The 15,682-nt window shown below is 50.3% G+C and overlaps 1 protein-coding gene across 4 annotated transcripts in view; it reads left to right on the top strand.

Moving 5' to 3' along the window:
* Pax5 (paired box 5) overlaps positions 1 to 15,682 on the top strand; it is a 184,451-nt gene that overhangs the window by 5,217 nt on the left and 163,552 nt on the right. For 3 of the 4 annotated variants that reach the window (XM_021645981.2, XM_060379850.1, XM_060379849.1), the window contains exons 2-3: positions 7,622 to 7,787; positions 13,151 to 13,348. In XM_021645981.2, coding sequence (XP_021501656.1) covers positions 7,622 to 7,787; positions 13,151 to 13,348 — 364 coding nt within the window. The remainder of the gene's footprint in view (positions 1 to 7,621; positions 7,788 to 13,150; positions 13,349 to 15,682) is intronic. The other variant, XM_060379851.1, reaches the window with a different exon arrangement.

The raw sequence follows: 15,682 nt of genomic DNA, 5'->3' as shown, positions 1-15,682 counted from the left end.
CGCTTCGGATGCCAGTGGACTCCTGTTTTTAAGGAGGCCTTGCACCAGATGCGGAAATCCTCTTGTTGACTGACAGAAGCTTTGAGCTAAGAACATCACCAGCTCCCAAGGGACCCACCAGCTTCTAGGCTGAGGCAAACAGAAAGGAGCCACGGCCCTTTGCTTGAGACAACCTGGTCTAAGCTGTAGAGACTCCCCAGTTTCTGGTAACTTTAAAGTAATATTCTCCCAACTCTGCCTTGGGTTAATGGAATACTGGGGCCTCTATGGATTTAAAAAAAAATGAGAAGGGAGGGTACAGAAGAAACAGATTGTTGATAAAATTAGAAAACGTTTCCATTAGAAGGAGCCAGCATCAAAGACGCCTTCAGTAAGCTCTGCCCATTTTACAGAGGAGCAAATTGAGGTCCGAAGCGTCAGACGTACGCGCGGATACTCGCCACCCACACTGAAAGCCGTGTCTCTACTGCGCTGCGCGTCCTCCTCCGACATCTCTGTGCGTTTTTCTATTTCTTTTCCCTTCTGTAGACTTGTCTCCCATCCTCACCCTTCGTCCCTGTCTTGGTTGCCCTCAATTTCTAAGCGCATCCCAGAATCTCAACGGCCCGCGGAAAGGTTGGCTCTGTGGGACCAAGAGCCTGGTTCTCCAGACACTGCGTGGGCTCTGCTCTCTCTCTCTCTCTCTCTCTCTCTCTCTCTCTCTCTCTCTCTCTCTCTCTCTCTCTCTCTCTCTCTCTCTCTCTCTCTCTCTCTCTCTCTCTCTCTCTCTCTCTCTCTCTCTCTCCCCCTATTCCATCCGCGAACCACTAGGCCTTCCCGCTACTCGTTTGTCAATGAACGTGGCGCCGCCGCTCGGGGTCCGCCCCTCGTTCTCTCCCATTGCCCAGGTACCAGCTAATCAGGCGGAGCCCGTTGGTTTCTGAGCCAATAGGGCAGGACTTCGGGCTAGGGTCGGATGCCCCCTTGCTGATTGGCTCAGTGGCCTGTGATTGGCAGGTGAGCTCCCGCCCCGCCCCCCGCCCGGAGGGAGGCTGAGCCCCGGGCGGCGCTGTCCACACGCAGCGGGTCCTGAAAGCGGCTTCGGGGCGGCGCGGTGGCGCACTGTGCGTGCCAGGCAGGCGGAGGGCTCTCGCCGGCGGCGGCGGCCAGGCGGGCAGCGGAGCCGGCAGGGGCTCCATCCCAGCCCCGACAGCCCCGGCGGCCCCGGAGGCCCCGGCGGGCCGGGACAGGTGCCCCTCGCCCCGCGCCGGGCAGACGCGGCGGCCGTCCCGGAAGAGGCAAGCCGCGGCCGCTCCAGCCGGAGCCCGAGAGCGGGGGCAGCGGGGCCGTACGAGTTGGCGAGCATGAGGCACGGCCGAGAGCGGCGGGGGCCGCGAGCCGCGGGGCCCGCGGGAACTTTGAAGGCGGCGGGTCCCGGGCCTCGAGGGCGGCGGCCTCCGGGACGGCCCCCGGGGCAGCCAGCGCCGGCAGCGGCAGCGTCTGAGCCTCCGCCGCGGCCCCCCCGGGCGGCGGGAGCCCCGGACTCCCCCGGAACTCGGTCGGAGGCGTCGGAGAGCGGCGGGAGCGCGGGAGAGGAGCTGGCGGAGGCCGAGGGGCGCGCGCACCCCCCGAGGCGGCCCGGCGGCCCCGGACCCACACGCCGCAGGGCCGAGCGCTCGCGGCCCCCCGCGGGCCGCTGCTCCCCGGCCGTCCCGGCGCCGGGCCCCCGCGCTATGCCCTCGACGCCGCGGGCTCCCGGGTGCAGGCCGGGGGTCTCGGCTTGAAGCCCGCCGGAGTGGCGCGCCCGCCCCCGGCCCGAGCCGCCGAGCCGAGCGCCGTCGCCACCACCCCCCCCCGCCCGGCTGTCCCGGCTCCCCGGCCGGCGGCTCCGGGAGGCGCGGACGCCCGCGGCCGCGGAGGGCCTCCCTGAGCCCGGCTGCCCCGGCGCCCGGGCCGGCGGCGCGGCTTCCTGCGCGCCCCGGGCGGCCCTTCGGCGCGGGCCGGCCTGCAGCCTGGAGCGCCCCGATGGAAATACACTGTAAGCACGACCCGTTTGCATCCATGCACAGTAAGTAGGCGGCGAGCTCGCTTCTCTCACTGTCCGGCGGGATCGGGGTTGGGGGGTGCCGGGCTGCGGGGCGCCACCCGCGACCTCCGCGGCCGGGTAGGCAACTTTGCGAACTGCGGGGCTCGCGGGCGGCGGGCGCGGGGCGCGGGGGGGCTTGTGGGGGGGCCGCCGAGGCCGAGGCGCCCGGCGGTGCAATCCCGCCTCCGGCAACGAGGCAGCGCGGGCGGCGAGCCGCAGCCTTTCGGGCGCTCCGGCAGCGCCTCCTCCGAAGCCCGCGTCGTGCTGGCGGGGAGCGGACGGGCCGGTGGGGGGGGGGGGCAGCAAGTTTTGATAGAGGTCGGCGGGAGTTTCAGCGCCCGCCACCCCCAACTCCGTTGGCGCCCTTTTCAGCCGGGGGACTGGCCGGGGCTGGCGCTTGGAGGGAAACCGGGGACCGCGACTAGTTAGTGTACGTGGGAAGGAAGAGGTGAGTTAGGAGAGGGCGCCGGCTCCAGGCTTCCAAACGGGTCCTGGGTCGAGGAGAGGGGCGTCTTTAAAAATCAACGAAGTTCGGCTCCCCCGGCCACACTGCAGGGCAGGCGTCGGCTAGGACGTGCAGGGACCTTCAAAGGCATCTTTGGGGAGTTCTCTGGAGGGTGCCTGCCTTGAGATGGCTCCTCTGCTACAAAGAGAAGGAAAGAAAGACAGACAGACAGAAAGAAAGAATGAATGAATGAAAGAAAGAGAGAGAGAAGGAAAGAAAGAGAAAGAGAGAAAGAAAGAGAAAAAGAAAGCCAATTAGCCACCCCCGGGCGCCCCTGCCCTCTGAGAGGCTGTGCTGTGGAGACCGGGTCGTTTGGGCCCGACCCGCAGGGACCCTGCCCGTCCCTCGTTAGCACGGCCCCCGTGAGAAGGGCGCTCCCCTCACGGTGAGTTAAGGCTGGGTTAGAGTCGGAGATTTCGAGGGAATTCCAAGTGGAACGAATCGCGTTTCCTTCACTGACTCTCGAATCGGCCAGGGGAAGGCGCCAGGCTCCGGCGGGCTGCGCTCGGCGCCCAGCTCGGGTCTCCGCGGGCTGAGATCTCGGAGTGACTCTGGCCAGCAGCCGGCTCCAGCTCGCTCTCCCCCGGCCCGCGCGGCTCCCGCGGCTCGAGCCGCGGGTCCCCTATTTAACAAAGGCGTCAGAGAGACCCGGCTAGAGAGAAGGCAGGCTGTGGCGGTCATCTCCGTGTCCTCCACGAAGGGCCGAGTGGCCTGGCAGCATGGGGACGTTTGTTCAGGCAGCCGGAGCGGGCTTCGGGCAAGTCAGCCTCTCTTTGTGTCAATATTCCAGCCGGAGGTAATCCTCCCGAGCGAGCGGCGACGAGACTCGTGCGGAGAAGCCGCTGGCTCCGCTTCCAGCCCCAACGATTCCTCCCCCTGTGGGGACTGGGTTCAAGCGGTTTCCAGTCCACCAGGGCTCCCGCGGCTCCCGCAGCCTTTTCCCGCACAGACTGGCTCTGGAGCACCTCTGCTCTTACTCAGAGCGGACCTGAAAACAAACGAGTTGGGGGCAGCACTCTGAGGTGTGGGCAAGGGTTGGCTCAGCCAAGAAGCCACTGGGAGACAAGATGGATAGGGCTGGCTCCCCTGCTCCTGGCGGAAATCCAAAGGGCCCGCGCCGCCTCTCTCTGTCCAGAGTTCTGCTGTCCAGAGGTCATGCCCAAGCCCGTGGGGCGATAGCATCAGACTTGGTGGTCTTCTGGTGTGCACCCGTGTGGAGAGCCAGCTCCTTCCAGGGGCAGGTTAACCAGCTGCTAAGGCTCCACTTTTCCTGCCCGACCTTCCATCTGCCCCCTCCTCGGAAACGCTCCCTCCTCCCATTCTCAGTCACCCTGGTAGCACAGTGGGGGCTGGGCCAGACGAGCTTCCAGAGTTAGTGGAAGCCCTTGGCTTCTTTGGAAAGACCCTTAGTCCTTGTGCCTAACGCTGCCTGCCTGCACAATGTACTGTGTCCCCGGGTCCTTATTTGCTGGTGATGGGGGCAGAGAAAATAGGGTCTGCAAGATGGCTGGTGATTCTTCATTTCATCTTTATTTCTGGCCCTGGTCAGTTTTTTTCCTTGTTACTCCATCCTTCTCCCATCCCCCACAACCAGTTCTGCACAGGACAGCTTCTGCTGGGAGAGCTGCACAGTGGGCGCCTGAGTTCAGAGGTACCCCGCGCTCTGCTCCAGCTCCATCACGCGCACTGGCACTGTGACCTTCCCTCCAGATGCTTCCTCCCCCCCAAGCGTTTCACCAGTTAGTTATGGAGTACTTTTGTGGCTGGTGTCACACCTGAGTGTGACCCAAACCTTCAGTTACCTCTATCTTACAGACTATAACACCAAGGCTACAGAGATAGAAAAGGACTGACAGGAATGTAGCTGCTTCTTGGGATAGAGGCATGCCATTAAGCTGTGGGGGGTTCATGGAAAGGGGGAAAGAGAAGGACTTGATCCCAGAGAGGACAGTGGGCTGTTGGAGGGTACACACAGGCAAGGCTCTCCCTCTGTGTAGTCCGTCCACATCTGCATCCACAGCGTGACTCTTGCGTGTGTCGGCACCCAGCTGTACACTCTGCAATCCTGTTTGCATGTCTACATGTGCCTTTTTCTTCTTCTGCTCGGGTGCCTTTAGAAAGAGCTTCTGTGATCCAGGGTCTTGTAGTTCAGTCTTCAGCTGAGCAGTGGACATCTCTTTTCCTAATGACCTGTGCCCAGCCACAGTTCTTGGGGTGGGGGCGGTGCCCTTTTTGGGCAATATGCCCTTAACAAGGTCCGAGGAGCATCCACAGAAGGCAGCTCCTTCCAGGCCAGAGGCACGAAGGTTCTGGGGTGGGGGTCACCCACAATTGTATCACTCTTCTATCCCCCTCACACCCTGTTCACCCAGGTGGAGGCTGGTCTCCGTCTGTTGTCCCTGTGTGTTTGTTTCCCAGTTGTTACCGAATTTGTGTGCATTGTTTCTGTGCCAGTCTCTGCAAATTCTGTTCCCCTTAGGAGTGATAGCTGAGCTCACGTCTTATCCCAGTGCCTTCCTGCCAGATGAGCCCTCACCTAGCTGGAAGACACAGTAGAAGTTGGGATTTGAGACTCCGAGGGGATGCACAGCTGGGACAAGGCCTGAGAGTGAGGGAGAGGAGACAGATCCCACCCACAGCAACCCTGTCTTCCGTTTGTTCATCTACCTTGGACTTTTCCATTCCTTCTCACCTCCATCTGCCTGCCTAAAAGCCTCTGTGTCCTCCCTAGCCTTTCCTTCTTTGCTGTCCCTCTCGTTCAGCCCCTGCTTTCTATAAGCTCTCTTTTCCCTGTCCTACCTTCACTCGCCCTCAGATTTGGGCTTCCCTTCTTAACAATCCCTTTCCTGAGGCCTCAGTCGTAAAGTATTCTGTTGAGTAGATTTGTGACTGAGGCGAGAGGGCCAAGAGGAGCTGGGGGCCTGTCCAGAAAGTTAAGAAAAGTAAGAGTCATCTAGGCCAAGTCTGTGTCAGATGTGGACAGTTGCCTTAGATTCGGCAAATTCTTTAGTATCGTAGCCTTGTGGTCACAAGGAGGTACCACTACAAGGAGGTAGTTTGGAGGGGGGGATCTGCTGTGAGGTAGTAAAACTGACTTTAGGAGATTTTTTTTCTGTGATGCAAACACACAAATTCCCTACAGAACTGATCTTGGCATTGCGGTCCTCTGAAGGCTGCCACCGTGTTTTGGGCAGAAGTCTTAATTGTCAGTGGTATAGCAAATAATAATTTCAGATTGGATGCGATGCCTGGACCTCTAGCTCATATTCAAAATGTGCTGGCTCTCTCAGCTGCCTTTTCCTGACCTCTGTTTTCCCATGAGCACACACCAGTTTTGGGTGTACTTTGTTTTACTTTCAGCCAGCCTGTTCTGAAAAGATTAGTTCAACATTTACTTTTTTCCCCTCAGACAATCTCTGTCCCAGAACAAAGCCCTTGTGAAGGTTGCTGTGATCTTCCGTTTTAGGTAAACTATGCAATTATGTCCCTAGGTGTAAAATCCTGTTCAGGACAATTTTTTTATTTTTTATTTATTTTTTCCTCCTCCTGTGTGGAATGTTTCAGAACAATCAAAATTTCTTAAAGTAACAGTTCAAAAACCAGAGGAAAATTCAGCATAGTTTGGCACTGAGTAATATCATTTCCTTAAAAAAAAGAAGTGTGGTTCTCTTGGACATAGACCTGAACCTGGGAATTCTGAAAAGTAATTCATGGATTTTTTAGATTCCTTTAAAGAAACAGGCTGTGTTATGACTGTTTCATCCCTCAGTGTCAGGTGTTGTTTGTGGGCCTGGTTGAACATAAGTCCTAGACTAGGGTGGGTGGTTGTTGCTGCTGTGGTGGTGATTTTCTGTTTCAAAGTTGGAGTGTGGGTATGTGTGTGACCTCGGAGATGCCTCGACTTCCCTCTTGGTGGAGTCCAGTCTGTGCTAGGGTAGGAGGTCACCCCTCCTCAGCTTCCGAGCTGCCAGAAGCATCAGTGCACTCTTGTACGCGGTTTTGGCTCCAACCCTCCGCACGGTTATGCCAGTTATGGCTGCTTTGCAGCCAGAGTCAAGGAGGTTGCTGTATTGGATCAGGCTGTGTTTACTTGGCTCTCTAGTTTCCTTAGCCCCTGTTTCCCTTCAGAGCGGCCCTGAGGTACCTGTATGCAACACAGGAGCAGAATAGGCACTTTCTCTGACTCCTTTTACTTAAAATATATCCCATGGCACTCGTAAAATTTGGGACCCCGTAGCTTTCTTATTTCTTCCCAACCAACATAGACCTGCTTGCAGATCGCAAAACAGGCCCCAAATTCCAGGGGCACACCTTTCTGACAAATCCTGGTTCAGTGGAGTGTGCTGTAAGCAGAAGATCCTGTGACCCATTTCTTTTGTGTGCTCTGAGAGGGTACGATGGTCAAGCCTGCACACCAACATCACAGTCTCAAATAAAAGCTTTAATATTTTTCATATTTTCAAATTAATGCAGCGGTTAGGTTTTGTCTCAGTGATCTGAAAATGCTGGTCATTAAAAAGAAAGTCTTCAGCTCTTGAATTAGATTGCTGATTTAAAAACACAGTCCCCCTGGAGATGTGGATATTGGAGCAGCCCCTTTCACTTTTGAAGACATTTGTTAAAAGAAAACGAGTTCCACTGTTTTTTTCCTCTCTAAATTTGATTATTTTAAGACATAATTTTCTCCCCAGGCTCTTCTTCAGATTCAGCATTGTGTAGTAAATTGTGCTCCTTTCATATAGATTTCTTTCACGCATTTCCTTACCCCTATCCCCAAACGAAGAGGAAAAAACGCTAGTAACTAAAAGACACACAGTGTGGGGAGCTGTCAGCGGCTAGGTGACTTCCTGAGGGCGGGCAAGAACTAAGACGGGTGTTAAAAGGCAATCTAGGGTGCTCATGTCATCTGCATGACTGGACTCCAGGTGCAAGACCTCTAGGCTGGCAGCCATTTGTGATTAGAGGGGCTCTGGGTGTTCAGGAGGGCACCTCTGCTGTGTGACTGGTTCTAACCACCCTTCCCCTTGCCTTTTGTTTCTGATCTGTTTCAGGACATGGAGGAGTGAATCAGCTTGGGGGGGTTTTTGTGAATGGACGGCCACTCCCAGATGTAGTCCGCCAAAGGATAGTGGAACTTGCCCATCAAGGTGTCAGGCCCTGCGACATCTCCAGGCAGCTCCGGGTCAGCCATGGTTGTGTCAGCAAAATTCTTGGCAGGTAAAGGCACGGGCTCCAGGCTTCCCTCAATGTTTTAAAGAAAGATCTAAAAGACAGCCTGCGGCGGTTCAAGGTCCCAGTGTCCCAGTGAGACATCGGCAGCATTTTGCTCCCACACATTCTGCACTTGAGAGTTGGCAAAGTCTTCTGAGACCATCTTGTTCATAGCAGCTGTGGAAACCCCTCTTTTCAGTGACAAGTGGAATAGGGGGACTTTGTCAGGAGAGACAATGTGTTTCTCAAAAGTCTGGTGAATTATTTTAAGGAGAGAGAGAGAGAGAGAGAGAGAGAGAGAGAGAGAGAGAGAGAGAGAGAGAGAGAGAGAGACTCTTAGGAATTTCCCAAACCTCTTGGGTGAGCTTGGGGTTAAGGGAATGGCTGGGAGGAGGGGATCCATAGATTACAGCATACAACCAGAGCGAAATGTTTCTTTTTCTTCTTGTTTTTCTTTTTCTCTTTTGGTGCAGGGCTGTGCACCTGTTAAGCGATTGTCTACCACTGAGCTGCCCCGCCAGTCAGTGTTTTCTCTGAAATGTTTTCAAATAGCATGTTCTGTGTTTAAAAGCCAGTCATCGTCTTCAGTTGTAACGTCAGCCTTACTATGTTGGCTACAGTGTTTGCCTTCTATGTGCTTTGTTTCTTTTGTAGTGACAGACTTCCTAAGTACACATTAAATTAGAAGAAGGAAAACAAAACAGCAACCCACACTAACTCTCAAATCTGACATTTGAAAGTTGCCACTTGACCTGTCAATTTGCTGCAAGCAAAATACTAACAATGACGTCCTCTTAGAGGGCTGTGCAGTCTTTTAGCCTCATGCTTATTTTTTTCACCAGCCTCAGCATGATCCAGGGAATGTTTCAAGATGAGGAAGCAAACCTTTCTTAAGCAAACTGACTGGCCTGGGTATGTCTAAGTCAGTCCTTGGGCTGGACTGAGGCCTAAGTGACTCTGGGACCTGCCTTTCTCCATAACTACAAAACACGTCAATAGATTTGTTTTGTTTTTGTTTGTTTTTTTTTTTTGTTTGTTTGTTTTATGTTCTGGGCATGTGATTTGTTTTAGGTCTGCCCTGGCAGATAGGAACATCCTCAGGTTTAGCTGTGCAGGGCTTTCTCATTATTTTTCTTTCTGGGGTCAGCGGTCCTTTATCTTTGTGCTGTAGCTTGCATTATGGTTTAACAACTGATGCCTGAATGAAAGTCATGCACATTTTGAAGTATTCTTGGAGTTTTCTCAGTGACATCACGACTCTCTGCTCTTCTTGTTCTATCTGCTGGAATTTAAGAATTCTCCCAACAGTGTTGAATAACCATATAGAATATCTTGATTAAGACCAAAGAAAGAAGTCTCAGGGCCAGGAATCTGTCAGTTAAATGAGCCCCGTGTTTATACTCCATCTTCCTGTTTAGCATGGGTTACATGAGCTGTGAGGCCAAGGGCTCACCCCGCTTCCACACTCAGCCAGCAAGCGAGTTCCAGCTTAAGTTCAAGAAGGAATGGAGGAAATGGGCCTGGTGGCCCTGTTAGATGGTGGTTTAGGGAGAAAGATGGGAGGGAGCACAAAAGGAAATAGTCCTTAAGGAAGCAGAAAGACAAGAGAAAACAAAGGGGAGAAAGAATTCTTTTAAAAAGACACAATAGAAAAACGTAGAAGAGAAAAGAGCAAGAAGAGAGCTATTTTAGCTATTTTATCAGTCTCAGTTCTGGAGCTGAATGGTCTCCAATATCTTCTTGTGATATTTCTTTGGAGCAGGGGTTGGGGGAGGGAGAGAGGGAAGGTCCTTCCTTTGTTTTTACTGAGATATCTTTTCTGAGCTGATATTTGGTTCAGTGTTTGAAATTTTCAGGATCCTGAGAGCCTTTCTCAGACATCCAAATGGCTGGTTCTCATGTTCTAGAGCCCTGGAACCCTTTATATCTCCCATGAAGACTGAGCTGGACAGGGGTCCTTCTAAAGTCAGGCCGGCAGCCTCCCACGGACCAGAATAGATTTGTCACTGGGCAGAATGGCACTCGGAAGTTATGCGCCGCTCTGGCGCCTGGCCGTTTAAGTTGTCAACAATAAATTGGAATTTCATAGCTCATTATTTTCATAACTAAGAACCACAGTGGACAAAATGTCACTCTAATTAGAACTGCCTTTTAAGAAACAAATTCAGTCCTAAAACAGTGTGTCTGGGAATTTCTGAACTTGGCCAGTTCGCCATAGATTTTTTTCCCCTCCTCCCACAGAACAATCTGATGGGTGCTCACTGGGTGTCAGGTCGTAGAGGGCTTGGTGTGGTGTGGTGGGGTGACTGTGGGTTTCAAAGGCTGTGTAGCAAGTTAGGCAAAGGTCTCGTGAGAAGGCAGGATCCCTGTCCTCCCAGGAAGGTATATGGGCTGCCTGAAGTGTGGACATCCAGTCTAGAACTCAAGGCTCTCGACAGGCTGGGCATCATTTGAAGGCCAAGGCAGATCGCCAGAGCAGCGCTGTTGTCCCCTATCATTGGGAATGCCAGGTCATTTGAGCTTTGGTGGCATGCCACACAGTAAAAATAAAACAGGGGGATTTTTAATCCCCAACTGCTCACATTATGTTATGTAATTTCTCTTATATTTGTTTACTTATTTATTTAGCAAAGTCTCATAGTCATTCTGCATTCCTGTCATACACAGCTCTGTAGAGGAATCAGGAGGGCAAATATCCGCCCCTACAGAAACGGGGTAACTGAGGCCTGGTTGGTCAAGATCACACAGCCAGTTGGTGTCAGAGCCACCACGGGCATGGCGTCTCTTGACTCCCAGCCTAGCGCTGTCTGTGCTCTCTGCACCGGGGGACACTGTGCTGGTGGCTGCCATTCTCCTTTTGTCTGTAAGCCAAAGGGCTGCACGGCTGTTTCGCTGGGATGAAAGGATGGTTATTAAGTCTGAATCCTCACTTGACACAGTCTCCAGTTGGGGTTTCGGGGGTGCTTTCTGAGGGCCTGGCCCACATGTCAGTCAAATGGAAGACAGAGCCCTAGAGGGTCAAGACTGCAGAGTCCCACAGTTGGCACTGCTCACGTAGGCTGGGCAAGGAGCCCTGGGCTGTTGCATACCAGTGGCATAAGCAAGAGGCTTTCTTCTGCTGTCCTGGGAGTCGCTGTGTGCTCGCTGCCATTCCATTAGAGTCATGGATCTTGAGAACACAGTGTGCTCTATGTATCTGTGTAAATGCTGAGAACCACTAAGCCCTGAGAGGAATCAGTGACTATTGGCTCATGCAGTGAGTGAAGGGTGCTTGAGAAAAGACCTTGCAAAACAGTAAGGCTCTCTACAATTGTAAGAATCGCAACTGCTAACACAAAAATGTTATAATCAAAGCAGAAACTGGTAGTAGTGGGAAGAGCCCTGGATTCAAAGTCTGTCTCTGCAGCCAGAAGAAGCTGCGCAGATCCCTTAGTCTTTGGATCATTTATTTTCTCTTCTATGAAATCCTGTTGGCTTCAAAAGATGAAGCTAATCTGAAGAACCTTATAAAATCCAGAGTGCTGTGCCAAAATAATGAGTTGTTATATGACAGTAAATAATTGACTTTCTCTCGAGAAGTTCACAGCACGATAGAGTTTTCATTAGTTGCTTATGTGAAAGAATTTAGGTGCCTTTTTACTTTCTATCAAAAGATGTGTTTTTGTGGGTATCTATTGAATGCTTTTATGATCAAAACACTTTTAAAAGAAAATTGCTTCGATAGGTTGAGATTTGTTTTATGGTTTTCCACTTCTATAATATTCACTTACTTATCCCTAAACAGACTTATCCAAGCTGAGAGTTTTAGCAACCCCATAAATGTTCCATCATTGCTTCCAGATCACATTTCCATCCATCCAACAGAATCACCCCCATTCCCTTCCTCCTCTTCTCTTTCTCCTTCATGTTCTCTGCCTTCTCTTCCTCCTCTTCTTCTTCACTGCCCCCTTCCCATCCCCTCTCTAAACTTCTGGTTCTCCTGCCTCTGTTTCCCAAGTGCTGGGGTTACAGATACATGCCACTTTTTCTAGTGCATTCCCTTCTTTTGATAAATACTCTAGGTTTTAAAATTTATAATTTCTAAAACATCTTTTGGTTTAAAAATTTTCAAGTTCAGGAGCTTAGAAATTCCTCTGTAAACACTGAGAGAGACATCCAGTGATGGCTTGACTTCAGAAAAAGAACCAAATTGTTTTTCTTCTCCTCTGAAATGATCTTTCATGCCACTCTTCTCTCTGGTCTCGGTTTTGCTGTAAAATCCTGACATCCTATTTGTGTTAACGAGGAAAAGCTGATAGCATGGAAATGTCCTTAGAAACAGCCATTTACCTCAGGGGAGGCCTCGGGAAGAGCTGGCGAGAATTGTGGTTGGTTTTTCTGATTGCTCAGGATTTGATTTCTAATACATATTTTCCATTAACGCTGGAATCCAACACTCCCTTTAATTTTACATCAGGGGTATTGTTTTTTTCTCTTGAAAAAAAAAAAGGCAGCTTGAGAGAATGCTGGAGATTCTTCTGGGGATCAAAGAGGCAGGAAACTGAAGGTCTATACCACCTTTCTGGGGAGATTTTAGTTCAAGAGGCTTGGCCAGAGTCTTAGCTGGGTACCTTAATCCTTTGTGACCCAAGGCAGACATTTAACCTGTATAAATCCGTTTCATATCACGGAAGGGTATGGCAAATAATTGTTCAGTCACTTACTCATTCATCTAAAGCAATTTATGGGCTTTAGAGCTGTTAGTGGACCAAGAGGTAAAACTAAGTTGCATTTTTAAAAATAATCTGTGAAATGGTGGATGAATGTGAAGGCATCGTGCTAATATGTAGCTTGCTGCTAGCATTGTCCAATACAATATACGTATTTTATGATTATATTATAAAATATAATATAAGCCATGTGAGCAATTTGAAATTTTTCATAGCACATTAAGAAAAGTAAAAATAAACTAGTAAAATTAATTTTAATTATGAATGTTATTTTACCCAGTGCATACAGATTATCATTTCAACATATTAAAAAATATAAAAATTATTAGTGAGCTGGCCAGATGGCTCGGCTGGTAAAGGGACTTGCTGCAAAGCCTAATGACCAGGGCTCAGTCCCTCGGATTCCATGGTGGAAGGAGAGAAGTGACTCCTGAGAGTTGTCCTCTGAGCTTTGCACACACAGAGCCATGCGTTTACACAAAATACCCACTTTTAAGAAATAAAATTTTAAAAATTATCAAGCTACTCGATAGCTTTTCTGTACTATGTCTAAAGATCTGATTTGCTGTTTACATCTTGTGTCACCCTTTCCACACTGCGAATGTTCCTTCACTTTGCGGGCTCCCATGGCTAACTACGGTCCTTTCTTCTTGGGTCTAGGTATTACGAGACAGGAAGCATCAAGCCGGGGGTGATTGGAGGATCCAAACCAAAGGTTGCCACTCCCAAAGTGGTGGAAAAAATTGCTGAGTATAAACGCCAAAATCCCACCATGTTTGCCTGGGAGATCAGGGACCGGCTGTTGGCAGAGCGAGTGTGTGACAATGACACAGTGCCCAGTGTCAGTTCCATCAACAGGTGAGGCTGGGGATTTGGTGGGGCTGTCGTACTGCAGGATCAGGCGTGCCTGATCCGGCTCTTCTCCGCTCAGCTCTTGGGGATTAGTGAGCCAAAGAGAACACAAATGGTGCCTGCTGGACTCAGGTACCTTTCACTCCTCTAAAAGGGACAGGGACAGGAGTTCTCTTCCTAGGGAGAAGGCACCAGGCCAATACCCAGGCCACTTGAATTTTCTGAGCCAGGAGTGATGGACTCACCAGGTTCACCAGCTACCTTTGAGGGGCACTTTGTATAAACTGTCCTGTATGCTTTCCTACCCCTGCCAGGATCTCAAGGTCTGAGGGCTGATTCGTCTCAGAGCTCCCCAGGCAGACAGCCCAGCCTCCAGTTTGCACAGAGGTTGGAACACAATGTATGGGAAACAAAGTCCTTTTGGGCTGGGGCCACGTAGCTCTTTGTTCTTGCCCTACTACCAAACCGAAGTGAGATCTCAGCAGACTCTTGTTTGTTTTTCCTTGAGAGCCCAGGCCACTAACATGGGCTTTCTAATGATTCTAACGTGGATCTTCAGGGAGCTAAGGAACTCCAGAGACAAGGAGATGCCTGCCCCATGCACCCTCATATCTCAACTACGGAGAGAAAACAAAAACAGAAATACATGATGATGCCGGGCACAGAATTTTCCTGGACTTCACAATGACATCCTCCCCCCTCCCTTAGGCTGATCCAAAGCATATTGACTGACCTTGTCAGAGCTTTAAATATAAATTTCTGACTAGGCATAGGTTTGGTGACACATATGTGTAATTCCAACGCCCAGGAAGCTTTGAGGGCAGAGATTCTGTGACCGATCATGGCTACATAGCAAGAGCCCAACTCAAAAAATAAAGTACTACATAAAATGAAAATTTACATTCTGGAACATATTTTTTTTTTCAAATGAAACAGAATCTCATTATGTATCTCTGGTTGGCCTGGGACTTGCTATGTGCTTGAAATGATCCTCCTATCTGAGCTTTCTGAGTGTGTAGTTTTCCATCCATTTAAGCCTGCAGTCAGGAGCTGGGGCGCAGCTCAGTTGTCAGAATGCTTGTCTTGCATGCATGCAGCCCTGGGCTACCTCCCTAGTACCACCTAGACCTGGTGCAGTGCTACATGCCTATAATCCTAGTGGAATTACAGTAGAGGCAGGAGGATAAGGAGTTCAAGCTCATTCTTGGGTGACATGGAAAGTTCTAAGTGCAAGACATGATATCCTGCCTCCAAAATCAAAATAAATAAACAATTAAAAAACAAACAAACACACAGGAATGAAATGATGAGATGAATGTGCACAGTTGTTCTCATAGGAAACAATGCATTCACATAAGGAAAAGAAGTCAGAAGTCTGGAAATTGAACCATTCCTTTCCTCTATGTCACTCCCTCCTGTGGCGGGTACAAAGCCTGTCTGAGCACAGAGAATTCCTCACCCTTGCAAGAAAGAAGTGATCAGAATGGAGTATCTCTGAGGGCCCCTTTGCCCCCGATGACTCAATTGCACAGCGTCAGCACATCATGAATACTTTTTTTTTTTTTTAAGTCTCTTTGATTTATCAACCCTTGGCCCATTTGCTTCTCTTGTAAATCCCTACTGGGACTCTACCATCTTACAAGGTGCTGACAAAGAGGGAAACTGGATGCAAGCTTTTCAGACCTGTCCTAGAGGGTAGAACTGAGGAGGGGGAAGATGCCAGTGGGCTTAGGGGTGAGGGATGTCATGCCTATTCTTTTTCTGAGTTTAGAAAGGTTCCAGTTTGTGAGTTCCCTGTGCCTGTCTCATTACAGGATTTCCAGGACACAAAGCAAACTTGATTTTTGTTCTGGGTGTCAGGGTTATTATTCTTCTTTTTAAAAAGTAGATTGCCTTGTGGAATGATGGAAATTCTTCTAGGGGAGGAGAGAATTGGCAAACCAGAGATCCAAGCCACCTTTCCAGTGAAATTTTAGTTGAAGAATGTGAATTTTGCTAATACACTGCACTCTACTAGTATTAGGTACAGTGTGAATGCAACTTGAAATTTTCTAGTAAACATTAAGAAGAGTAAAAATGAAATAGGTGTAATTAATTGTGGTTATATTTACTTAACCCAACATAGATAAAAAAGAATTTCATTGTACAATCAGTATGAAAATTATTAACGAGCTATTTAACATTCTCTTTTTGCCATTTTTAAAATGTGATTTTCAGCACAACTGGACCCATGCTAGACACATGCCAATGTTCATCCATGCTACTGTTCCCACGGTTAAGCACCATCTTGCTTAGACACCATGAGCTAGGAAGCGTCCAGCTTGGGGTCACTGGAGAATG

Source organism: Meriones unguiculatus, chromosome 3 (genome assembly GCF_030254825.1).
Source record: "Meriones unguiculatus strain TT.TT164.6M chromosome 3, Bangor_MerUng_6.1, whole genome shotgun sequence".
NCBI lineage: Eukaryota > Metazoa > Chordata > Mammalia > Rodentia > Muridae > Meriones > Meriones unguiculatus.
Note: the sequence above shows the minus strand (reverse complement) of the source record. Positions and strands in the feature narration are given on the sequence as shown.